The sequence below is a fragment of the Lytechinus pictus genome, chromosome 1 (genome assembly GCF_037042905.1).
Source record: "Lytechinus pictus isolate F3 Inbred chromosome 1, Lp3.0, whole genome shotgun sequence".
NCBI classification, from domain to species: Eukaryota; Metazoa; Echinodermata; class Echinoidea; order Temnopleuroida; family Toxopneustidae; genus Lytechinus; species Lytechinus pictus.
Genome location: NC_087245.1, coordinates 20153997 through 20181938, shown reverse-complemented (window position 1 = coordinate 20181938; position 27942 = coordinate 20153997). Strand labels below are relative to the sequence as shown.

The following is a 27942-nucleotide window of genomic DNA, read 5'->3' as shown; positions in this document are numbered from 1 at the left end:
CACACCATTTTATCATTGTATCTTGTAAGGTTTGTCTTTCTAAGGGGTAATATGCCTGAAGAGCAGAATACTTGGATTTACATGCAGTCCCATATTATGAGTGCTGATATCAATATCTTAGTTTTTCTAGAAAAAAAACCATAAACAATAACACCACTTACAGGATTCATTTTGTTATAACCCTTTATAGATTGACCTTGTAGTAGTGTTTAATGCGTGCAAATTTGCCTTTTTAATCAACTTAGGAATGTTGGAGAAAAGTATTAAAATAATATGCACGTAAGAATCATGTTCATTGTCTGTTTATTGAATGTGAATTTAATTGTTTTGCAAGTAGAAAGAAGTGATAAAAAATGGGTAGTATGGTGAACAAAAATGTGAAATGAATAACAAAATTGTAGAAAAATGTGTGGTGTGAAAGAGAAGTAATATGTGAAGAAAAAAAAACAAATAGACATGTGTGTGATGGTAAAGTATTTATAAAAAGGTGAAAGCATTTTTGTATTCAATGAGATAAAAGGGTGTAAAAATTAATTGTGAATGAAAGCAACATCAGTTTTGTAATATGGACTTCTAATTTAAACTACAAAGCAACTTCAAACATTAAGCAATTTCAGAGAGTGGTGTGTTGTACTTGAATATTTTATTATATACTCCATGTGAGTGATACAAATGATAGATGTATGCACTGACAGAAAGTGCATATGATATAAATATAAAATGGAAAAGTTAAGTGAATCCTGGATACTGCTTTGGAAGCAAATTTGAAATTCATTTTGATAGTTACATGAAGTAAAATCAAATAAATTGTAAATCTGAATTTTTTCCAGAATGACACTTCTGCCCACCCCCCCCCCCATCACTTTTAGATACAAGCAATGTGGCTTGTAACATAGTACAAAAGAAAGTACTCTGGAGACAAACTGGATGAAAGATCTCAAAAAGATAATACAAAGCAGCAAGAGTCGGGACATCCTGGTTCTTGGTCCATTGACATATTGAGCACAAGTGACAAAAGAGTCACTGAACTCTTTTGACCTTGCTATTTATCAAGTTTCTTTGAACCCAGACTCTATGGAGGAAGTTACATAAACCAGGATATAAAAGGAGTGTCTAACTTGGTTCATAAAGTATTTCTTTTAACTGGGTTTATAAAGTCAGTCTTTGAACTAAGTGAATGACGTCTCTTTGAATTTGGTTCATAAGGGGTCTCAATTAAACTTAGTTCATGAAGGGCTTTTCACACGTGAATCATGAATCATCTTTGTAATGATTGCAATTCGTCTTTAGAATCATTGGACCTATCACAGAGAAAATTTGTACCATAATTTGAGTGAAACTTAATTGGAATGAATTCTTTTCTAGTTTGGTTTCACACGTGCTAAAAATTCGTCATTAGCCTTATTTTTCACTGGAATCATTCAAATTACGGTTTTTTTTACCGTGTGAAAGGGCGAGAAGTCTCTTTGATTTCGGTTCATAAAGAATCCCTTTTGACCATGCTTAATAAAGGGTGTCTTTGAATATATTTGCAAAAAGGCCCTCTGAAGGCTCTGATCTTTGTAGTCTCTTTGAACTTGGTTTATCAAAGGATCTCCTTGAATTTGGTTTATTAAGAGACTACTCCAACATTACTTTTCAAGAATTCCATTCAACATTTGATTTTCAACAAGTGACTGGTCCAGACAGAGATTGCTCAAAATAACCTCTTTGAAAATGGTTATAGAAAAGTCAATTTTACCATGTTTCCTGGTTATTATCAATCACACATGGCACATGATTAGAAAAATGAAAATGTAATGAAAAAAGCTTTAAAAATAAAACGAACAATAATTGCTTTAGACCTAACACCTTTTTATCAGAAGTCCATAGCTAGGTACTGAACAATTATGCAGCATAATTAATCTGGTTATGTCAAAGCTCTACATTTCATTTTATGGTGAAATCTGCATGAAAAGCCAACTTCCACATGATGTATTTTTTTCCAGCTTCCTTATTGTATAGAGTAAAATGACGGCAAGTAATATCTGAAATAATACACTGTGACAATAATAATTTATCATTAACAGTTCAACTGCATTCAATGTGAGTGAATGGCATAAATAAGCCCTATCCAAGCCACAAGCCATGTTCAAATTGCTGTATAAATGACGTTCGTTGGTTAATATTAAGACAGTACAAAGTTCAGAGTTTTGCAAGCATACCAATATCAGTGGAAAATATAAGATTGAATAGAAGATACAGAACAATGTGCATGGAGAGTCAAATTTTGTAAATCGGTGATAAAATACAAATATACCAGGCTTTGAGTAAGTATAGCGGGAATTATAGAGTACTGAAGCGATGACGTCAGTTGCCAAGGTGTCATGGCGGCCTGAATCCGGAGCGTGTTTCTCATCAGAGAAAATGGCTGCTAACGGAATCTCATCGCTTGCAACCTCAGAATGATGGTAATTTTTTCAAATACAAATGTGTATAGACGATCGTCAGCTGTGACTCTGTTTAGGACCACTCTGGTTCGTTGTCATGACAGTAAAGTCACACTTCAGTACTTTCCCTGAGGGAAAAATGGTAATTTTGCCAGTACAACTAAGGATGAATAATTCCCTCTATACTTTTGAAATAAAGGCCTGGTATATTTGTTTAATATCCTACATTTAATATGTTACAAACAGATCTTGATAATCTAGTTCTTGTACACCTAGTTCATCTTTTTTTAATCTGAACCAAAATATAGATAATGCGCTGCGCTGACTGACCTACTTTTCCTGAAGCTACACGCACAGCGGAACGTGGATTTGTGCCTGCGCCCGAGAGATTGCGCGATCTATGACGTCAACGATGGACTATTCCATCATTGACGTCACGGAATAGTAATTTTTCTTCAGTGGGCGTTTCATTTTCAACATCATCGCAAAATAGTGAGAATATGTTTGGTAACAAGATGCTATTTATACCAATCCGCATACATGATTTAATTTATGTAGGATATAATCAATCAATCAAACAATAAATCGGCCAACAGTAGTACTCCTTGATGACATAGTCTAAATGACGTAGCCCAGCAGATATACCATAAGGGTCAAGGATTAGACACTCTGGCTTCTCCATCTTTCTGTCTTCCTTTCTTTTCTCACATCTAAATTAAAGTCCACACATAAAACATAGCATTATGCCAGGTAATCTCATCCTCATTAAGTAACAAGTCCCTGCCGAACATATCGTCCATTGCTTGTCACTGACCCGAGTGTCTCTGTAACCTGCCCACTCTCTGTAGTAAACAATAGAGGCTGTATGCCATGTTCAAAATCTCAAATGATTCATCAGAGCCCCTTTTTAGAGACAACAAAATCAGTATCATATATATATATGTACGTATTTATCTCGTTATTTGGTGGTATATGATACACAACACGGATCAGAATCTGTTCTCAATAGGCTAGAATCTCATAGTATGACAAGTTGTGAATTATTCTTATCCGTCTCAAATGAGGAAGCATGTCATATTTTGTCTTCTGAAACTTTGTTTATCAAAGCAACTGGAACTGCTTGTTTACAGATATGTTTCAGTCAAATATGATAGTTTCCATCAAGACACTGACCTTTAATGTCAAAGAAATATATGACTTACAGCTCACATCTCTGAACCAGCTATCTTGCACATGTTGTTTGATAAATAGGTAAATGCTACACAATGTTAAATGCCATTATACCCTAACCAAAGGCAAATACATTCCTCCTTCATGAATAAAATAATGATGTCGATTTGTCAAATTCCTGATGCACACATGGGCATGTACTATCTTTTGAGCACTATACTTGGAAATCTGAAATTTCACACATTATGAAGGAATACATAATTTCAGGATATCCCAATTCCAGGTATTACAGTAGTTCATTCATGAAAGGTTTGATTCTTTACCTTATGAATAGGCCCCCAAAGAAAAAAGAAGAAGCAAATTTGAATATGGTAAAACTCAAGGCAAACCTGTCTACAACAGATTAATACCTAGAAATAAAGCAATAAAAATTATCATTCATATGGTCTGAGTTCAACAACTGGAAAAATCATGAATCAATGCGTAAACACTTTCTACCACGCATGTCCCCATCAAAATGTTGTTAAATTTAGTAGTAAGTTTAGATCTAATTTTCCTGTTGTCTTTATGAACCTTAAAATACATTTGCCGTGACATCAGAGATCAATATATCAAGGTCTTCACATTCCAAACTGACAACTCTACCGAAATAACTCAATTAAAGTGTCTCTAGCCTGTTTCATACAAATTTTAATGATTATGGAAACTTTGCAATTAGAGAACTATGATGGAAACATTTGAGTGCTGAGGCTTTTTGCCAATATCGTTACCACTATAATCAATAGGCCAGATCAATAGTTTCTTTATGAAATGTGCATGGGATCTTTGCACATGTTCATCCTCACATTTCTTCTGATTCATTATCTTAAAAATGTACTGGTCTTTCCAATACACTGAAGGCAATTCTGTACAGCCATCCTCACAACCACATATCAGGGTAGTAAAATAGTTCATTCTTAAGCTTTATAAGCTATACAATGTACCAGTACAATAAGACATGATAAAAATACTGGTAGCTCTTATGTGTTCACAATAAAATACTCCGCTGCTCAAGAGAGAGAAAAGGATGTAGACTTTGGTTTGAATTCTTCTATCTGTCTGGCTGCTGCACCTTGAAAACTCTTGCTGATGTATCCCCTGATGCAGTTACTATGGTGTTACCATCCCTAAGATAGAGAAAAGACAAGGACGGATGAATGAAAGTGAAAGAAATGAGTTTTATAAGTTGATATACAGGGAATATATGGAATCTAAATCATCTATTCTACATGATATATATATCCTGTGAGAAATGCTATTGAGAAATACAAATTAAACCGAGTCTCAACACTGATGAATATTTGTATAATTAACAAAAAATCTTATATATGCTTGTATGCTGTACTTATTGTAATTTATACTTGATTTTTAACAATTGATTTATTATAATGGGGAGGTCATGCTTGAAACAAATGTGCAAGTTTGAATATTCTGGTGCCTGAGGTGTTTAAACACAAGTGCTGCATATGCAATCCTGACTGGCTGAAAATCAATTTGCGTTTGATAGAAACACTTTCTGCAACTAGCCCCTCTTCTTACATAGATATAAAATAAAAGCATTGTCTCCAAGCACTTTAAAGAGAAATAATTTCCAAGTCATCCAATTCATTTATGAACATGTACACCTTCCAAATTCCCGGGAAATATTTCGAGCATGTGGTCATCATGATGACTAATCCTATTTATAAGATCCAATTATTCTACTAAGTATGGAATGCCTGGCAGAGATACCTAGTCACAAGGAATTAATGCTAATGTTGGGTATTGAATCAATGACCTTTGCTTTCCAACTAAACCACTTAACGACATTATTCCCACAACAAGAGAGCCACTTACCTGCTAATTGCAAGATCAATTATTCTACGAATTATGGAATGCCTAAAGGAGATACCTAGCCATAGGAAATTAATGCTATGTTGGGTATTGAATCAACAACCTTTGCTTTCCAAATAAACCAATTAACTACATTGTTTCCACAACCAGAGAACCACTGACCTGCTAATTGCAAGATCGAGGATCTCTCCTTGGTGACCAGTCCATGAGGCAACCTTCTCTGCTGACCGACTATCCCATAACTTGACCATTCCATCCAGACCAGCTGTGAAGATCATTGGGGTCTCAACATCCCAGGCTAATCTAACAATGCCAGCCTGCAAATCAGTGAAGAAAGAGGAAATCAATGAGCAATGAAGTTTTGATTTACAGATTATAAACCAAAAAAAATACTCAAAAAAATATATACAGTTTAAATGTAAAACAAGTGGAACGCCCTTAGCAGTCTCGCCTGCATGACACAATTCAACATAGCAGTGATGCAGATTTTTGGAAACTAAGATTAATAATTTTTCACAAAACACCATTCATTTGACCTCAAACGACCTTTGACTTTGATCATGTGACCTGCAACTCGTACCAGATCATCAATGATAGTTGATGACATCAAAAACATTTAAATCACACAGAATTATATATATCAGCTACCCTGTTACTCCAACCTCATTTGTACTTCTCCCTTCTTTCCTCATCATTTACAATGGCTACAATTGAAACAAGACAGTACTCTGATTTTCCTTTCCTTTTTTTTCATATTCAGTGTAAATTCGTAGGTAAAGTCGTAGGACACTGATAGAATGTTGGGATCAAAATGATGATAAACTTACCCCATGGTCACACTGATGCCTTAGCTTCTGTGTGGGAAGATCCCAGATACTCAACATGCCATTAAGGGAGCCCAAGGCAGCGAGGGATTGGCTGAAGAAAAAAAAACAAGAAAAGAATTGTCATTAAAGGAACATCCATCCTGTTTTTTTTTCGAACAGAAGCAATAAATTTAAGGAATGAGTAACTCAATGGAATAGAATACTGGTAATAATCTTGTGTAAGTTATGACTTTCTGAAGTGTCACAAATAAAGTACAAATTGGCAACATTCATGATGGAACATCATTGGTGTATATTTTTGTATTGTTTTGAGCATTAATCCAATGAAATGTTTTCCTTGTTATTGAACTTGGAAAAGATTGTGTAGACATAAGATTATACAATGTAGCCATGACTGATTCTCAATACACAATACCATTACTAAATAAGGTAGCTAACAAGATGAATGTCAAGCAGTCCATGAAATTTTAACCAATATACGTGTATCGATGTTAACTCATATATAATAATCAACATGAATCTAAGTAAAAATAATGACTCATAATTATTTCATGTATGTTACCACGTCTGCATCCTCATTGTGTAATTGCTATTCATTTTCAAAGGTGGATAGCAAATAAGCATCCTGAGGTGTCAAGCATGCCTTCTCGACAGGAGATACATTTTATTTCATCAGTTGAGAACTTACCTTGGTGAGAATCCTACTGATTCCACTGAGTTTGTTTCTCCAATATCTTCCTTGATAGCACCACCAGAAAATGTAGCAAGAACCTGCAAACATAATTTTAAACAAGTGGAATGCCTCTGGCCGTCTCACCTGCATCACGCGATTCAATATAGCAGCAGTGCTGATTTTGAAAACTACTATAACTCGCACAAGATGTTCAGTGATACTTGGTTACTCGTATTTCCACGTTTTATGAATTAGACCAATACACTTATAGAGATACATGTATGATGGCAATTCAACAAATACCCCCAACATGGCCAAAGTTCTTTGACCTTACATGACCTTTGACCTTGATCATGTGACCTGAAACTCGCACAGGATGTTCAGTGATACTTGATTACTCTTATGTCCAAGTTTTATGAACTAGACCAACACACTTTCAAATTTATGGCTGTAATTCAACAAATACCCCAATTTGGCCAAAGTTCATTGACCCTAAATGACCTTTGACCTTGATCATGTGACCTGAAACTTGCACAGGATGTTCAGTAATACTTGATTACTATTATGTCCAAGTTTCATGAATCAGATCCATAAACTTTCAAAGTTATGATGGTAATTCAACAGATACCCCCAATTCGGCCAAAGTTCATTGACCCTAAATGACCTTTGACCTTGGTCATGTGTCGTGAAACTCATGCAGGATGTTCAGTGATACTTGATTAACCTTATGTATAAGTTTCATGAACTAGGTCCATATATTTTCTAATTTATGATGACATTTCAAAAACTTAACCTTAGGTTAAGATTTTGATGTTGATTCCCCCAACATGGTCTAAGTTCATTGACCCTAAATGACCTTTGACCTTGGTCATGTGACATGAAACTCAGGCAGGATGTTCAGTAATACTTGATTAACCTTATGGCCAAGTTTCATGAACTAGGTCCATATACTTTCTAAGTTATGCTGTCATTTCAAAAACTTAACCTCAGGTTAAGATTTGGTGTTGACGCCGCCGTCGCCGCCGCCGCCGCCGCCGCCGCCGCCGCCGCCGCCGCCGCCGCCGCCGTCGCCGTCGGAAAAGCGGCGCCTATAGTCTCACTCTGCTATGCAGGTGAGACAAAAACCATTAAAAAATAAATTCTCATATTTCAACAAGGTTTGAAAGTCTGTTTTCCAAGCTTCTATTATGTATCAATTGCCTTTATAAATGTAGAAACGTTTTAGAGTGACTATGAAAATGTGAGAAAGTCAGACTTTTTTTCAAAGGAAAAAGATCACACATGCAGGCTATCAAGCAGCAAGGCTATGTAGAATCATAAATCTGTGAAATAAAACATGGCCTGAAACAATTGAGTAGGTAAGCTGACACATGGTAGTCTGATCCTGTAAAGTTTTAAAGGCTAACAGCACCTTTTCTTTGAATAAAAAATAATAAAGTGAAATCAACTTAAAAGAATAATCTTTATTCATGTCTACAAACCTTTCCTGTGTTACTATTGAGAAGTTTCGCTGTTCCATCGATTGAACCAGATAAACCTAGGATGTTGTCATGGTTACAGTCTAATGTTGTCACATCTCCCTCATGTCCATTACCATCTGAAAAACATCAAGATAATTTACCATTCTTAATCATTCCAAAATCATCAAATAAGGAATAATACTCTTTAAAAATACTTCTAAATAAAGCTATTTATAGCTTGGTATATCTTGTACAACCAAAAGCATCATGAAACAGGTTTAATAGATCCATCCATAAATATATAAGTCTGGTGAGAGGTAATAAATTATTGTGTATAATATGTGTATAACTGGTGAATAAAGGTTTGATAATAAGTAATTTGCTGTCAGTGATGAGCAGCAGCACAAGAATCGGGCTTTATGACATACATCAATCCAACTAACAGTAAATTGTAAACCGATTCAGCCAAGGACAAAGGTTCAAGGCCGAATAATGTCTTTTTGATAATGAATAGGTCTATGAAACAGACACACAAACATAAAGAATTCCATAGCATTTTCTCATGTAAAATTCGTTACAAAATTTCCCTCTAATTTAGTTTCACCAATACACAATTCAATAAACATCCGACAGTAAGGGGATTTAAACTTTAAAAAAAATCAATATTCTTACAAAATTTAAAACACTAAATATGTGGAATGCTCCAGTTTAAGTCAGATAGAGACTTGTATAACACTTTTAATCTTACATTATACTTGCCTTTGAAATGATGTACTGTGTTATTTTGTTTCAAATCCCAAACCTTGACTGAACCATCTTTGTACCCTACACAGCATCTCTTTCCTAATATTTTGAAGAAATATAGACAAAATAAAAGAAAAGAAAGCAAAATGTGATTAAAAACATTGTCCAGAAGGAAATAGTCCTTAAAATGAGCACATAATTTTTTTTCTCAAAATCAATTAGAAAATAAATCAATACAGTATTTGTATCCAATTTCTAGAAGAAAACAAAATAAAAGGATTGGTTATAATATGTTTTTATTTTCTAAAATACTAAATTCATAATTCAGATAATTGAAACATATATTCCTACAATTCTAATTAAAACAAGAATGTTGCTGTTGGATCAGGGATGGGTGGCAGGTTACATAGCATTAGTTAGAATTATGGTTGAAATATTTTCTTTTAAGTACAATTCACAGATCATTCACTTCTTAAATATAATTAGAATAAACTATACACTATACTTCAGAGAAAGATATGATAGTTTTAAAGTAAACAATATATGAACAAACAATGAGAATGATTCTGATTACCAATCAAAATGATATTTATAGTTGTCATTATTAGTCCAATAATGTCTTATTCCACTTTATAAGATGTATCTAAGCTTTCAATAAGTATAGTAAAATTACACTGGCTGCTGTGTGTTTCGAGGGATACATTCCTACCAGGTCCCTATTTACCTCACCTGGGTCTGGTGTAGCATAATATGAATGAATTCTTTACCAAGGAAATTAACACGTGGAGTTAAACCCAATCCCATAACTCTGATCTATAGACTAGAGACCATGAAACTTTGATAGGCCTACATGTAAATTTCCTCAATCCTCAAAAGAAAGAAGAGAAAAACAACCATGAACCATGAAAAAGCAATATACCGTCTGGGAAGATTTTTCCACACGTAAGATGGCATCCATGCCCCTGCATCATCTTACAGTCACCCGATGGTATCTTCCACATCCAAACACTGCCCTCTACAGTTCCACCAAGGAGAATGTTTGCACCACTATGCCATGTCAGCCACTGCAATGAAATGTTCATGAAAACTACTTATGAGGAATAAATTTTACATTGCATAAAGTTCTAAGGGGATTAATTTTAAAAAATAAATAATTGATTTAATAAATTAAACAAGTTTTAACATATATCAATCTTGTGTTTAATGGATATATACAGAATTGGTGCAGACAATTGGCGAGCCAGTCTTCACCTACAACTGATCAAATCTACCTTGAAGAAATAATGTGACTAAGTTTAAATTATGTTAACAATACATCAAGGAGAAAGAGAAGTGCTTGTAAATAACTTAAAATGAAACAATTTAAGTATTTGATGGAAGGCTGACTTAATATCGATTAAGTAATTCATAGATATAATCTGAGCATGTGGAGGTTAGTCTAGATTGAACTTCAATCTAAAAACACACTGGCATGCAACTCTTGAGGAATGCCTGACAGAGCAACAGTTGATTCATGCAAACTGAATTCTAACATGGAGTATCATTCATTAGAAAAGCATGAATGGCTTGTTGCTAGGTACCTGGAAATGTACATGCATTATTTAGAATAGGCCTACTCTACCAAAGCGGACTATTGTTTACTCAATACGCATTCCAAGATATCCAGCAGGTTTTATTTATTAGGGAATTATAAGCCTTCCATGAGATACTGCTGTTGCTGCTCTAAGTGTATAATATTACTCCAACACGTTTGACAATAACTGTGGAATATGAGAGGTTATTTGAACCATTAGCTAACTATGGACTGGTCTATTGGGAAACGGAGTTGGTAATTCATGACCAGTACAGATCCTGTCAGCAAATTATTTGCATCTGTCCATCAGAAGGGAAGAGTGTGCACATATTACAAACAGGTAAATCTTTACTGAGTAACTATAGAAATTGCTATGTTACTTGTCTGAAAAAAATATGTGATGTACTTCAATTAGATACATTTATTTCATCACATATAAAGAGTACATTTATTACGATAAATCAACCCAATCTTACATTCCTATAAGAGATGATAATGATGATGTTTATGATAATAATATTGATAGGGTGACGATTGCCACGACGACGTCAAGACAAACAAGACAAAGAACAACAACTTATAAAGTGCTCATAACTGTTAGAGATGACACACATTATAACCCACAATTATTACCACAGCTTTAGCAATGCTGCCTTTTATGCCTTTTATCATTTCAATGTATGAATTCCTTCCAAGGAATGATTTTGCTTCACAAATTTAAATAGCATTTTTGGTCATTAGAGAAAAGCTCTCAACTAAGTAATAATAAATAATAATAATAGTGGTTATTTGTATAGCGCACAGGTCCACATTAAGGTGCTCATGGCGCTTAGGAAAAAAAAAAAAGGAAAGAGAAAAAGAAAGAATAATAAAATAAAATATCTCCTGGACAAGGCAAATTAAATTATTAAATTAATCATTTCAGGGGAATAGATAGGTTTTTAGTTGGGATTTGAATGATTCTGTAGAAGACAACTGTCGAATTCGTAGCGGGAGTTCGTTCCAGAGTTTTGGACCCATGACAGAGAAAGCCCTATCCCCCCATGTGTGTCTGGTTCTTGGTATCTGAAGCAACAATGTATCTGATGAAGAACGAAGACTTCGTGTCGGGCAATATCGAGAAATTGAGTTGCACAGGTATAAGGGGGAAACAGAGTAGACAGAGTGATGAACTAGTAACAAAATTTTGAATATAATTCTTTTATCAACTGGTAGCCAATGGAGAGATCGGAGAATGGGAGTTATTGAATCAGACTTCTTTGTCAGTGTCAGTAGGCGTGCTGCAGAATTTTGTAGTCTTTGAAGTTTTATTATGTCCTTCTTAGGTAAATTGCAGAACAATGAGTTGGCAAAATCTAAACGGGAGGAAATTAAAGAGTGAATGAGGATTTCAGCCGCAGGTTTGGAAAGACACTTTCTTATGAAACTTAGATTTCGAAGTTGATACCTGACACTTTGTTGAACATATGTTAGATGATGGCGAAAAGACATGTCCTGATCGAAAATAACTCCCAAATTACGAGCTCGATCTGATGGTGTAATGGAGGTGCTACCAATATTGAGACGACAAGATCGATAGTTGATCTTACTTAACATCTTTCTTGAACCTAAAAGTAAAAACTCTGACTTGTCATCATTCAGTTTAAGACCATTCAAGGTGAGCCATGATTTTACATCTTTTAGACATGCTTCAAGTTTTCCAATAGCCAATGATAGAGAAGATAAAGAGGGTTTAAATGATAGATAGATTTGTATGTCATCTGCATAACAGTGATAGTTGATATTGTGTTCTTTAAGTATTTGACTGATAGGTTGAATATACAAAGAGAAAAGCAGGGGGCCTCCAACTGAACCCTGTGGTACACCATATTGTAAAGAACTTTTGCAGGATGCAAAATTACCAATTCTGACATACTGGGACCGATCAGTGAGATATGACGTGAACCAGTCCAGAACAGTACCAGAGATACCTAAAGATGTAAGTCTGTGTATTAATATAGCGTGATCTATTGTATCAAAAGCAGAGCTCATATCGAGCATGACAAGAGCAGTTATATTGTCACAATCTAATTCCCTGAATATGTTATCAGTTAAATTGACAAGTAAAGTTTCTACACTATGACCAGGCCTATAGGCAGATTGGCGTGGGTCAACCAATTCATGTTCCTGTAGATATGAAGTCAGTTGCGAAAAAACAACCCTTTCAAGCAACTTACTCAAGAAAGATAAATTCGAAATTGGGCGATAATTTTTAAGGCATTCCTGATCTAAACTCAACTTTTTCAATGTTGGATGGATGACAGCTGTTTTGAAAGTTTGTGGGACAACTCCTGAAATCAGGCTATCGTTTATAATGCTAGTAATAATGGGTACTAGGAATGAGCTACACTTCTTAAGCAGATCGGTAGGGACAGGATCAAGTTCACATGATTTGTTTCGTGAATTTTTGACAAGAGTTTCAATCTCGTGGAGAGTGACTGGCTGAAATTCACACCACATTGAATTAGGTTCACAAACATTATTCGACGGTTGCACAGTATCAATTTGAAAGTGTTGTCGAATTGTGATAATTTTGTCTACAAAATATTGGTTGAAACGATTAGCAAGTTGTAATTGATTACCATGGGTGAAATGTTGAGGCAAAGGAGATGGTTGTTTTCTATTAAGTAAATTATTAGCAACTTTATATAATTTCTTTGCATCTTTTTTGCAGTCCTCAACTTTCTTTGAATGATAGTTTGATTGAGCTTTCTTAATTAACGCATTTACGTGTTGCTTCTGAGTACGATACATTTGTTTGTGAATCTCCAGTTTAGTGGACCTTGCTCTCCTTTCTAATTGTCTACGAAGGAGTTTTGCTTTTGCTATTTCTTGATTGTACCATTCAGTATTAGGGTGAATTGTTACAATGAGCTGCTTCTTAGGTGCCAGCTTATCAAGTGCAGAAGTAAGTAAAGAATTATACAAATTCACCTTTTCATCAACACTTTTGGCACAAGAATGTGTTAATATGAGCGAATTAAAATGAGTGTCATTTGCAAACTCTTTTGGATCTAGAGATTTAAGGTTACGTGTAGTAACAAGCTTTTTATTGGAAGATCGTTTGGGAATGTTGAATTCACACATTAATACTGAATGGTCAGATATACCTTCCTTTACATGAATCTTAAGTAGTTGAACAGTATTACACTTTTGAGTAATGAGTAAATCTAATACATGACCACGATTATGGGTGGGCTCATTTATGTGTTGGGTCAAATTGTAGGCAGATAATAACTCAGAGAAGGAATTAGATGTGGGAGTTGAAGAATCCATGGGTATGTTGAAATCTCCTGTGATGATTAAGTCAGAAGTCTGGAGAAGGTGTCCATCAAGAAGATTGGAAAATTCATCGAAGAACGTCTGGAGCTGTCTCTGACCTGGTGGACGATACACAGCAATCAATCGCAGTGACTTCTGTTCATGGTTCAGTGTCATCTGAATCATCTCAAATGAGGTTATATCTGGGTTATCGACGATTCTGACATCAAGATGACTTCTGAAAAGCACAGCTACTCCTCCCCCTCTTCTACCTACTCGGGGGACATGCTTGAAAGTGAAACCATGAGGTGTCAGCTGGCCAATCGGAGAGGCGTCATCAGGTGATAGCCAGGTTTCACAGACAGCAATAATGTCTAAGTTGTGTTCAATGATGTAATCAGCGAGTTCAGCAGTTTTATTCTTTACTGACCTAGCATTCAACATAGCAAATTTTATGTTCTTACTCAAAAAGTCATTGTTCAGGTGCATGTTTTTCTCTGCTTTCTCTCTCGTCTGTTTACCTGCTCTCTTTCCTCTATGAGTCTTCTTCACTCTATTGATATGTAGTGTCGTGATTTGTTTCCATGTTGCTTCACTGACCCGAAGATTCTTGAACCTTGAGTGGACATTGTATGGGTTAAGCTCTAACAATTTTGGAGTACTATACAGATATTTTGTGTTAACACTTCTACATATAGGCCTATACAGCTTATTCTCTGCCTTGACATTGACCTGGCCATCATTATCTGGGCCCGGGTTACTCTCAACATCCCCACTAATTAGCAATGTAACATTAAAAGTAGGGATTGCATTGTTATAGTACAAAATACGTGCATTTGAGTAGCCTTTTACCTTTACAAGCATTTGTTTCCAAACATTAATACATGGTAAACTACAAGTACGAATACATGAAGTTGTACAATGGTAGTTTGAGAACATGAGAAGAGTCAGCATTAGACTCACAATAAAGAAAGGTCTCATTCCTTCCATTGTACTGAACCTGACAACTATAAGCAGCAGGCCTAGACAATAGTATTAAAAGCTTAAAGGTAGCTTATACAGACCATGTAAGCACATCACAGTAAGAAAGATCAACTCAAACCAGTAGACAGTTGAGTGCACAGATGCTGTACATGAAGGACTATCAGTATGGAGACTGTGCACTAAAATAGCATAGAGAAGATATAAAAATCTAAATCCAATATAGCTGAAATACATCAAAAATTCAGAATTATACAACACAAAATTGGTCCAGGAGATTCACAAAGTATATGAGATATAGCTGATGTAAAAATAGAAGACTGAAAAATTAAAACAGCACTAGAAATAGCAAAACTATAGAGAACTGAGTGGAAGGCAGCCACGCAGGGCGCTCACTCAGATATATATATATATACAGTTCTATGTAAAAATATGCTATACAAAAGACTTTATGCATTGCAGTCTTTCAAAAATGTGGAGCAAATTGCGGTGCGATACCAGGAAAATTATTCCCTGCCTTCCAAGGATAATATTTTTTTTTAACCACAGTAATTAAACATTCTCTCAGCTCAAGAACAATATAACATGATGGAACAAACCTCTAAATCTGAGCATTCATACGTCCAGATCTCATCTTTGTCTGCTAGCTTCCAAACTTTGATGACTCCACTCATATCACCTGTAGCGACTAGTTCACCATCATAGCTGAAACAAACACAAGTCACAGAGTCATTGTGACCTAGGTAAAAAATAAGAAAAAATCATGCAAATTATTTTCACTGTAGATTTCATCATCAACTGCATTCAACAGAAAATATCACTGCATAAAGGCAAAGGCCTACAGCTGTGCTCAAAAGTTAGTGAATCCCACCACAAAATGCACTCATTCATGGTGAGTATTGAATGTAGTAGACAACACTACAATGTTCCGCAAGTCTAGAAAATCTGACTTCACAATTACATATCTAAAACATGGCAGAACTTCAATACTTTAAATATGTTCATTTTCTGGTAGAGTTCACTAACTTTCAAGCACCACTGTATATCGAAACATTAACTTCATTCATTTTTTTTTTAAATCGGCAGTTTAACATATTACCTACTCGAGCAGGTTGGTCCCTCAAAAAGATTATGGGAGATTGGAAGTTACAGAATAAAGCAACCAATGGCCTAACTATGAGTCTTACCGGTGCATTCTAAAACTGATTCTCCTGTGGTGGTATTCCAGATATAGGCCTTGTCATCCTCCCCTCCAGTGACAGCCAAACATCCACCAGCAGGATGGATGTCGCAACAGAAAACAGCACCTAATTAACACAAATAAAATGATAATTATTACTAAACAGATGTATCACAACATGTGATACAATAGATTTACAAGCATTTAGCACTAGGCATCCTAACCAAGACACAGTTATCACATTAACATTTAGGCCTAATTGTTCACGTCACGCACTATCCCACAACACCATTTTGTGTCCTATGCCTGTACTGATCAAGCTGCATGTTAAAGTTACACATTGATTCAGAGGTCCATTGTTCCAGCCCTTGGTCATGTTCATCAGATCCAGAACATGACTTAAGATTTCCTTCCAAGACATGAACAAATCACACTTGATTGATACACGTCTTTCAAAAACAAAATGGCTGCATAATCACATAACATACAATACATGCTTTGATACAAAATCTGTGCATTCCATTTTTACTTTCCTTTCTGCAATATACAACTGGATGATTACCTAGACCATTTACAAATTGTGCTTTCTCACCCGCATGACTCTCGAAGCGAGTGACGGCATCATCCCTGGGAGCTTCTGCAGCCATAGCTCCTTCTTCATCGACCCCTCTTCCTTCATCGTCATCGCCTTCATCTTCCAACTCATCGTAATCATAGAAATCCATATCATCCATCTCATTTACTATGTTATCTAAGTATAAAAAGCATGCGAGCACATTAATTTGTGAAATTCAAAAATTTGGGAAAACATCGAAGGCATCAATGAATTTAGGAAAGAAATTACTTTAAATATTAAATATAATATTTTAACAGGTCACTGCACTTAATAGCAATAACAATGACATACACCTTTGATATCTTGAAAACCCTTTGATCTCATAAAATAGTTCATTTCAATATTTTATGTTTTGGGGGCAATGATGGAATTTACTAATTACTTACAAATTATGAAGAAAATAAGGAATTTAAAAATCTAATACAATATTTTAAGTGTTGTTTAATCAAGTGTCACAAAGCCAGTGGTATTCACCTGCAGGGATGTCATTGTCATCATCATAAAGCTCTATCCCTTCATCCAGATCAGAGTCCTGTCCATCATTACCATTTGGATCCATCTTCTTACTGTTCTGACAAGCATGAGCAGAAAAATTTGAAGAATGATAATGAAAGCTTATTTACAATTTCCTTTTGCTTTGGTTTCAGTGATTTCATTATTATTGTAGATCAAATGATGAAGAAATAAACAATAACTCCTTGTTGAGCTTTATTACACCCTTGCATTAAAGAGGAAGTTCACCCTAAAGAAAAGTTGGTTGTAAAACTCGCAGAAAAATTATTTAAAGAATAATGATGAAGGTTTGAGGGAAATCCAATCAAGATTAAATAAGTTATTAGAATTAAAAGTTTTGGATTTGTGACGTTATAAACAAGCAGTTTCCCCATAAGTTATACTATACAAAATGCATAAGTTTCAATATTTCATATTTTCAATCATTTCATTTTAGGAATGGGTGTGAAATGATTTGTCTATTGATATACTGAAGGTGCAATAAAAATAATTTTCAATTTTCTGAGAAAATGACATTTCATTGATTTTTTTACCATACGATATGTTGGAAAGCTGCTCACATATGATGTCACAAATCAAATAATTCAAATTCTAATAACTTATTTCATTCTTTGATGGATATTCCTTTGGCAATTTTTTCATTATATTTTCTGATATTTTTACAAGAAACTTTTTGCCAGGGTGAACTTCTCCTATAATACCATATGGCATGCATTACCATACATGTAAATGATAAAGAGGTCAAAGTATGCATACTAGCAACAAAAATAGGAGTCAAAATGGTGCAAACAAGTTAGTCTATAGATCTATGAAAAAGCCCCAAATGTGCACCCTTATTCAAGTTCTCGGCAAGACTTCCATATGAACCCCCCGCTAAAATTGAAAATAAAAATATTGAGAAGGATCAAAATACAATATCTAGCCCTAAAATAGAACTTATTTGATGGGGGAGTGGAAATACATACCAAAATATTGCTTTATTCCGTCAAATTTGCAGTGCATGTAATTGTCCATAGATAGGCTAGGCCACTCATTCAATGAACAAGGTTATGATATAACCTTGTTCTCAGTTATATCTCCATGTGTGGCAAAATAAGGGTGGCAATGTTTGGCTTATTTTCTCTTTTTCTATGGGACAAATGCTTGATATTTTTACACTGACAGTTTCCATTACACCTACTCGTCATACAACTTGGCCCTTAATTCAATTTGATTCTTTAAATTATTTTTTTCTTAATAAAAAATAGAGATTAAAAAATGAAAATTTTCTTCCCATATTACTTTCCACCAACAGAGGGCGTACACAAAAATATGCCCAAAATTCAAGTTTTTGAGCGCTCTAGTGAATACAAAAATTATTCCCAAGTTACAAATGAAAAATAAATTGCAACTGTATGGAAATTAGTAATTATGGTTACAAAAGTGATATTTTAATAATTTTTTAAAGTGTGTGCTCTGTACAGCATTGGCCACCAAAGGGTTCATTACATGCCGCTGCGCACAGAAAAATCAAGCCATAGAAGTCGTGTGTTGTGGACCCAAGAAGTGAGATCCCAGCACGCGCGACCCACTAGTTAGAAATCCACTGCCAAACGCGGTTTGTGGTGCGAGGTTAGTATACTAATACTAACCTCGCAATACGTGTGAGTGAGCATTGGCATGCCATAGTCCTACCTGTAGATTCCCCACAGGCAGGTTGCAGTGAACAAGTGGGCTAGGCAATGGCACTAGATTTGTGCTGTAGACATGTGTCTAAAACGTCAATAGGGGAGTTGGCTTCAAATTTTCTTTCTATATTTTGAGTGAAAAATGTAGTTAAACTTAGGACATTTTCACATTTTCTGGCAGCCAAGTTGATTATCTATTGACATGATGTGACATGTTTCCACGGCTCCTCTCTCAGAGGCTCAAACAGTCCTAGGTCAGCATAAAGACTTTACAATGCCTATTTCTAGCCACTAGCCCACAGAGTATAGCCTATAGGATTGACCAATATGCTACATATGCAATAAAAATGTTAAAAAACTAGACTCCAGCCAACAAATTGCTCCAACGAGTCCGAGTCAAATTCATATTCATAATAACCTCCAAATAGATCTAGTCTAATTCATAATAATCCTTATCTTTACAGTATTCTAAACCAAAAACAACTTTACAATCTTAACCCTATGCCCTTTGAGATAATACAACCGGAGCAAATTGTCATACTAGGAGCGTCAACCGTCGCCGTGCCCGTGTCACCTCTAATTTTAACCCAGGGAGCTCCGGCCCGCACAGCGGGCCGGAGCCCAGGGGCTTACCGTGTATTTGACCATACTCACGGGACTAGCGTGATTTATGGTCTAAATATTTCTCCAAATGAATTGTGAAAACAGAAATTATGCACTTACCACGATTATATGGATAAAGAAAAGGTCTAACGAGTGGCAGTTTCCTGACATCGAGGCACAGACTGGAACTTCAAAAAAACGAAAAGTTCTCTCCTTCTACCCCCGTCTCGATCGGCCATTTTTGTTATGAATCGTAACAAAATGGCCGATCGAGACGGGGGTAGAAGGAGAGAACTTAGTTTTCGTTTTTTTGAAGTTCCTACTTCCAGTCTGTGCCTCGATGTCAACACTCTGGGGCTACACCGCTATTCCAACGCGTGTTGGAAAAGTCGACGCCAGACGGGTACGTTTTGGCCTTGAATTTCCAGCAAATTAATCAAAATTACGGCCTAAATTTAGGTCTATGTTATCAATTATATACTAATTTCATAATTATAATGTAAAACGGGTACTCACGGGTTCTTTTCTTTCCAAATTTTGTGTTTTCATCGCCTCTTCTGGCCAACTCTTGCGATGGATTTTGTCGCCATAGGATCCTGTACGTGCAAATCCAGGGCGAGTTGTCACATGACGCTCGCGAGTCTCTAGGGGTAATGGCCTTTAATCAAGGCGTTCTTTTTGCTATAATTTTATAATGACGCTTAAATATCGAAATCAATGTAGACGAGTCTGTGCAGGGGCCGAGCACTAGCGTACCTAGGGGGGGGCAGTCTGCCCCCCCCCCCGATGAGTCACAAACCCATGCAAATTACATATCTCTGCCCCCCGGCCCCCCTGACGAGCTTGAAAACCTATTTTGCCCCCCCCCCGACGAGCTTGAATACCTATTTTGCCCCCCCTGGCGAGCTTGAAGACTTTTTTTTTGCTTGTCAAATTTTTTCTGGTACGATTGAAGACCTTTTTCATTGAAGAGCCTTTTTTTCCTTTTTTTTTGCTTGTCAAATTTTTTGGCGGCCGATTTTGCCCCCCTGTGGAAAATCCTAGGTACGCCATGCACTGCCCGCGCTACATGTATGTTGGTAGCCCTGGGACCTCTGGATATTAACTAATCCAATTTAATTACAGATGGCAGATTTTTTTATTATCTGAGTAGCCCCCCCCCCCCCCCGGATTATTTGTTCTCACATTACTTTCCTTTTTAAATTTCCTTTCGTTCTTTCTTTCATTTTTCTTTCTTTCTTCCTTCCGTTGCTCCTATGTTTTTTTTTTCAGGTGAAATCCACTCGGGGGATGGCCAGCCATGCCCCCATCTGTTTATGCCTCTGAGATGTAGGCTATACTCATGATCTTAATCTTCGATTTTCCAAAGTAGGGGGGTGCAATTTCTCAAGTAAAATTTGACAACCCCCCCAAAAAGGTTATCACAGAAAAATTGTCATTTTGTCTCGCGTAAGATTTGACAAGTAAAAAGAAAAGATGGTTACTAAAAATAAAAGACTCATTTTGTCCGTGTAATATTTGGCAAGCCCCCCCCCCCCCCCCCAAGTTTAACATATCGGAGGCGCGATGGCTCAGTCGGTAGAGCAGGGGTTTCGGATTCCGGTGACCCGGGTTCGATTCCCAAGTGGTGCGCTAGTGCCCTTAAGGCTTATCCTCATTACCAGGTCCCTCGGAGAGGACCTTAAGCCGTTGGTCCCCTGGTTGCTTGCTCACAGGCATTCGTGCTTTTTTAGCAGTCAGGTAAAAAATCTCGATATAACATAACATTAAAAAAAAGTGAAGGTCATTTTGTCCTGCGTGAAATTTTAAAAGTAATAAAAAGATGGTCACTAAAATTGAAGTTCATTTTGTTTGTGAAATATTTGGCAAGCCCCCCTCCCAAAAAAAGGTTTTAACTAAAAATGATTGAAGGCCATTTTGTTCCTCTTAAAATTTGTCAAGTATAAAAAAAAAAATCACTAAAAAATGAAGGTCATTTGTCCCACGTAAAATTTGACAAGCCCCCCCCCCCCTAAAAAAAAATGAAAGGTAGCTGATAATGATTGAAGATCATTTTTTCTTGCATAACATTTTACAAAAAAAAGTGTGTCACTATTTGGCGAGCCCCCTACCCTCCAAAAAAAAGGTTTAATTAATAATGATCGAAGGTCATTTTGTCTCTCGTAAAATTTGACAAATAAAAAAAAAGTTGTCACTAAAAAAAGAAGGTCATCTTGTCGCGCGTTATATTTGGCAAGCCCCCACCCCCCTAAAAAAGTTTGTCATTAAATATAGAAAGTCATATGTTCAAAGTAAAATAAATTTGGGAAGCAAAAAAGAAAAGGACAAAAAAGAGCAAAGAATATGAACAAAATATCCCCATTACAAATATTGCTGTGATTCTCATAAGGAGGTGGGGGGGGGGGGGACTTAACTTTGTACGAACGACATTTTTTTTTTACATCCAAAATATTGACTATGAATCTCAAAAGGTGGAACGGGCCAGAAATGCTCAACCCCCCCCCCCCCCCCCCGATCTGCCATTGATTCCAATCGATAATGACTTTTCCCTGCAATACTGATAATTGAAATCAAGATACTGAAGATTGATATATTGTAATATAAATTATGAACGTCTGACAAAAAGATAACCAACCGATCACCTGACCGATCAGCTGACCAGTACGTGAATCACATCGTAGTTGATCAGTCCCCACAGCGTTTGGAACGCTCACCAAGAATTCAAGAAAAAAGACTGAAAATGTAAGTTTAACCTCAATCCATTAAATTTCAAATGTCGTAGAAGTTTCCTTATCATGTTTAAAACTAATTAATACCTAAATTGTTACCATCCACTATGTATTAAGGCGTACATTTGCCAAAGTTCTTGGGTGCAAATAGAAACGGCAATGTCTAACCGGTTTTATCACTGATGTCGCCTATGAGGTCCATACATGTAATGTTTGGACCTCATTGGTACTAGGAGTGGATGTCAACTCAGGAAACTGCCACTCGTTAGACCTTCATCCATATAATCGTGGTAAGTGCATAATTTCTGTTTTCACAATTCATTTGGACTTGGAGAAATATTTAGACCATAAATCACGCTAGTCCCGTGAGTATGGTCAAATACACGGTAAGCCCCTGGGCTCCCGCCCGCGCAGTGGGCGGGAGTTCCCTGGGTTACTCTAATTTCAGCTGCCTTCAGTGCTCTTCTTTCCATCAAAAAATGCCACATGTGGGGCTACACAAAAAATGTAAGGCAAGTGATTTCATAAATGAATGAAATTACGAACCAACTACCAATTGCTATAAATATTAGATTGCACTAGATACAACTAAAAAAATTCAAATATGCTCACTCACCACCTTATCCTCTATCTAGGCCTAAATCGATATTTGATCGGGAAATTAAAGTGAGTAAAATATGCTCGATCTCATTCACTTTTAAGTCTGAAACTTACGACTAAAAATCGTTTTTGTATTAAATGTACGCGGTACGGTATATGTGAAGATGAAATAGAAGAAGTCTTATAAAAATTATTGCTTCGGGGGCATTTGATATATTTTTTTACAATCATGATAATTTTGTGATATCGGTATAAATGGCTATTGCATTACGAAAATAAATGCAGTTCTTCTGGTATAAGCCTACATCATTTTCACTCTGACATCATGGGGCATGTCAGTTCATGAAGGGGTGGTGGCGGGGGTGACTAGCTGGTGAGAAGTCAGGGTTATCTGGGGCATCGCTACAGAATGCTTGCACATTAATCAATTATTGCAGTATTGAAGTTGCAATTTTTATGGTTTGTCGTAAAATGGTTGGAAATTTCTTTTTTTTTTCCCGTGGAGTGGTTCATTATTAACAACACGATTTCTGTCTGAAATAATGATTTTCTTGCAGTGCCCTACATTAAACAAATTAATTTTTTTTAATGTAGGGGGTGCAAGAAAATCATTATTTCAGACAGAAATCATGTTGTTCGTATTTTCTATAATGTACGACATTCGGGGTTGGGGTGGACCACGGAAATAAAAGATTTATGACAAGGAACATTCACTGAGTATTGAAGTTTCTATTGATTGCAATTTCGATGTTTCGTAGTGAAATGGTTGGACATTTCGATTTTTTCGTGGAGTACAGTGGCGTACCTAGGATTTTCCACAGGGGGGGGGGGGCAAAATCGGCCGCCTAAAAATTTGACAAGGAAAAAAAAAAAAGGTCTTCAACCAGAAATAAAGGATTTCGTACCAGAAAAAAATTGGACAAGCAAAAAAAAAAAAAAAAAAAAAAAAAAAAAAAAGACTCGTCAAGGGGGCAGGGATATGTCCCTTGCATGGGTTGTGACTCGTCAGGGGGGGGGGCAGTCTGCCCCCCGTATGTACGCTAGTGGTGGAGTAGTTTATGATTTTGTTTAATAATAATAATGAACCATTCTTTTATAGCGCATATCACAAAAAGTAAATTTAAGTCCCTATGCGCTTGAAAGAAGAAAAGAAAAAGAGAAAAAAAGAGAAATAGATATATGGTCAGTGTCATATAAAGATGAAAATACCTTGGCACAAATTCCAAAAATATTATTATAAAGAAAGAAAGAAATGTGTCTTTAAAACACTGGCGTAAATCCGTGTTGATGGGTGGGGGGGATGACTGAAATATTTTGGCATTTGTTTGCAATCATGTTTTTAGATATGCGAGGAATTGTCATTGATATGTCCACAGTGGCGTACCGTGGGTCCCGGCTTTGGGGGGGGGGGGGCACCAGCAAAATTTTTGAATCACTGAGTGAATGCGCTAGTGAGCGCGCGAAGCGCGCTCAGTTGCCAGTTATACTGACCTAATAGAGACATTTTAAGGACAATGTCATTAAACGGATATGTATCTCACTGATCAAATAATGCGAGCGCGAGCTAAAATTTTTTATATTCACACCTAAAAAGGGACATTATAATCAAATTTGTGTAATTATGATAGGTACCTGTTTCGCTAAACAATGCGAGCGCGAAGCGCGAGCTGAAAATTTAGATAATTCAGACCTGAAGTGGGGCATTCTAAGGTTTCTTTGTAGGAATTAACTAGGACCATACATATTTCATTAACCAAGTGATGCGAGCGCGAAGCGCGAGCTGAAAATTTTTGATATTCAGATCAGAAGAAGGGACATTTTAAGGACTGTTTTTCGGAATTCATGAAGAGCAGACATATCTCACCAATCCACTAATGCGAACGTAATCACGGACAGGAAATGTTTCATATATACGAAGACCTTAACATGGGGCGATCACTTTTTGAGACATGAAAAAGAAGCATATATGTCACTACATAAAACAATGATAACTCAAGTGCTAGGAAATATATTTGGTTTGTATTGACTTGAAAACGGGATGTTTCAGTACAACAGGATTATATATCTCGTTAAACAGACAGTGCGAGCACCAGGAACAATGAAGACGTAGGCCCTGGGCAAATCATAAAGTTATGATAAAAATGCTTCTTATGTAATGTAACATAACATAATTATGATATAATATATTATAATGAATAATATTTTCTTCTTTCACTATGTTTTTATTCCTTTCTCCCTCTTTTCCCCCTTTCCCCGTTTTTTTTTTTTTTTTTTTTGGTCAGCCGATGGGGGGATGTGCCCCCATGCCCCCCGTAGTTACGCCACTGTATGTCCATATGGCAAATACCCCTCCAATATTATTATCTTTTTTACCCCATGATGGTTTAATGGTTTTATTACAGATTACATTCATATTTTTTTGACATTCCATCTTAATCCCTTCCCAAAGACCCTAACATTGATGAATTGGAAGAAACGGGGGTTTGTCTTCAATGTTATAATAAGGACATAAGTATTTTGTTTGGAAATTGTGAACTGGCTCTTTATTTGCATTTTATGATTCAATAATATTGTTTTATTTGTTAAGCGGTATTTTAGGAAGAATTTTCACCAATAAAACAATTATCTCTTGTGATTTTTTTTCATTTCTTTCGTAAAAAGTGGGGGGATGTTTGTACAGGCCATCCCCCCCTCCTCGAAAAGTGGGGGGGGATATATCCCCCCCATCCCCCCGGGATTTACGCCAGTGCTTTAAAAGACTCTTAAAACTCTCAATTGTATCGGCAAGTTTCAGGTTAAATGGTAACTTGTTCCACAGCTCTGCTGCAGCGTGTTGAAATGACCTCGCACCATATAAATTTGTTAACACCGACTGGGAAGCCAACTGACATTTTGATTTGGAACGTAGATTTCTTGCAGAAGAGTATTTAGTGATCAATTCTTGCAAATAAGCAGGGCCCAATTCCTGCATGCACAAGAAAACTAACGTCAATATCTTAAATTCAATACGCTGTCCCATCGGAAGCCAATGAAGCTGTCGTAAGATTGGGGTAATATGATCATATAGTCTAGTGCGAGTCACCAACCTTGCAGCAGAATTTTGGATTCTTTGCAATTTCTGAATTTCACTCTCAGGAAGGCCATACAAAATACCATTACAGAAATCAAGGCGAGACATTACTTGAGCATGCACAAGTCTCTCTGTTGATTTCTTCGAAAGAAAAGGTCGAATTGTCCCAATCTTTTGCAAAGCAAATGAAGTAGCCTTACAGATCTGTTTCACATGACCTGACAAAGTCAAATGCTCATCAAGTCTAACACCTAAGTTTCGAGCAGAACCAACAGTATGTATTACCGTGTTACCAAATGAAATGGACTCAATGGATTTACTTTGCCTAAATTTACTTGTAAAATGTAGTACCTCAGTTTTCTCCTCATTAAGTTTAAGACCATTATGAACAGACCAATTCTTAATATCTGTCATACAATCCTGGATTTGCAAAATTGCTTCATTCTGATGACTCTTTTGAACCAGCACATAAACTTGGGTGTCATCACCGTGGACCTATTAGAGATGGACATTTAACGTTAGCATTTCTTTGATCGAACGAGATCCGCCGCATAGTGATTATGTGCATCTTAATGAGAATATACAGGTGTTTTGACAGTAGCGACTATCAAGGCGTATCTGATTATTTACAAAGGGGCATCTTTCCTGGTTTTGGTTTTGTTGGCTGATGCCCTGTGTTAGAAAACGCTTTTCAATCAACATGCTTTAGATTTGAAGCAGCAATATTAAGAAGCAGAAGAGTTTATGACATTATGTTATTATTTGATCCGCACACTTCTGAACGCACATAACACACTCGCTAAAATCGGCGGGACTCTAAACACGAGGTGTGGGGAGAAAAAGTAGACCAACATCCTTTATAAAGCATTTTTGTCTTTTTTATATACCCTCGCAAATTTGACCGTATTTATAAGCACGTAGCTTTCCTAGCGAACTCTTTTGTTCTGAATATACTTTTTTTTTTACTTTTACGTACGGAACGCGGCGAATCTTGAAAAAGATATCCTTTTTACGCGTTTCTTTGGTCGCGCCTGGTATCCACTCGTCAATGGAAGTGCCCCCCCCCCCCGGCAGAATATTCATTGCAGCCTGATCCAAGCCATTTATAAATTAATTTCAGGCGAGATGATATATTATTTTGATGATGGGGGGGGGGTCAATAAGGGCCGGCCTGAATATTCTTTATGTCGATCAACCTTCCCTCCATTGAATTGCATGCAGCCTCCTTCTTTTTTGTTTTTTCCCCTCCTTTTTTATAACTTACAAAAATCACTGATAGGCTTCTGGCTAACAGATGAGAGCTGGGGTTTCACGGGTCATGCAAGAAAGAGAAAGCCAGGTACCCGGGGCCAGGTAAAACACGAAAATACAGAAAAATTGTGAAATATGATATTGTTTGTAGAATCAGTATATCACAAAATTAAATTTGCATGTTAAAAAGGTCTCCGACTTTTTAGAAAATTTCCCACATTGAACATTCGCCATGTTGCATGTGTCATTCCGGCCTTGAAGCTCATATGCTCAATATGCAGTGATGAAGCACTGGGCCCCGCTCACTGATCTGAATATTAGTGATAGTGTACAGATCAGTGGCCCCACTTGGTGATGTCATTATCATTCCTAGAAACCCTCAGGGAAGCCCATATGCAGCCGATGCCCCATGTAGTCCCCCCCCCCCCCCCCCCTTACGACACCGGCCACGTATTCAGGGACATTATTTACTTTTTTCTTGTTTTTATTAGACTGTCCTTGATTTTTCGACCTGGGGGAAAATTATTTCCAAAAAGTAGCTTATGTGATTTCTTAACAAAATGCATGTATGAAGGATTTTCTAATTTCTAATTAGACTCTAGTATAACATTGATTGAAGATAAATGTCGTCTGCTAGAGTTAGTCCTGTAAACCGGAAGTTGGTAATACCGAGGGTAAAAGGGT

The 27942-nt window shown here is 36.5% G+C and overlaps 1 protein-coding gene across 6 annotated transcripts; it reads right to left on the bottom strand.

Moving 5' to 3' along the window:
• Window positions 1–626: 626 nt before the first annotated feature.
• On the bottom strand, window positions 627–23289 carry LOC129259063 (angio-associated migratory cell protein-like). Of its 6 annotated transcripts, XR_010293223.1 has the most exons (14): window positions 22954–23289; window positions 17300–17391; window positions 16802–16960; window positions 16217–16336; window positions 15629–15768; window positions 10095–10239; window positions 9191–9274; window positions 8453–8568; window positions 6987–7069; window positions 6299–6389; window positions 5634–5788; window positions 2656–4765; window positions 1553–2303; window positions 627–1236 (listed from the first exon to the last, which is right to left on the bottom strand). XR_010293223.1 is itself a non-coding variant. In XM_064097789.1 (12 exons), the coding sequence occupies exons 2-12, from the start codon at window positions 17382–17384 to the stop codon at window positions 4690–4692; spliced, it is 1254 nt and encodes a 417-aa protein (XP_063953859.1). In that variant the 5' UTR covers window positions 17385–17391; window positions 22954–23289; the 3' UTR covers window positions 627–4689. The 6 variants fall into 6 exon arrangements, 2 of the variants coding, with proteins under 2 accessions (XP_063953859.1, XP_063953867.1); XR_010293219.1 differs by having other exon boundaries at window positions 1553–4765; XR_010293220.1 differs by having other exon boundaries at window positions 627–2303.
• Between the last annotated feature and the right edge of the window lie 4653 nt (window positions 23290–27942).

Coding starts and splice junctions, on each gene's coding strand:
- LOC129259063 (XM_064097789.1), bottom strand. CDS start 17,384: ATGGATCCAAATGGTAATGATGGACAGGACTCTGATCTGGATGAAGGG. Junction 15,769..16,216: donor ATCAGTTTTAGAATGCACCG/GTAAGACTCATA, acceptor TTTTTTACCTAG/GTCACAATGACTCTGTGACT. Junction 6,390..6,986: donor TCAGTAGGATTCTCACCAAG/GTAAGTTCTCAA, acceptor TTTTTTCTTCAG/CCAATCCCTCGCTGCCTTGG.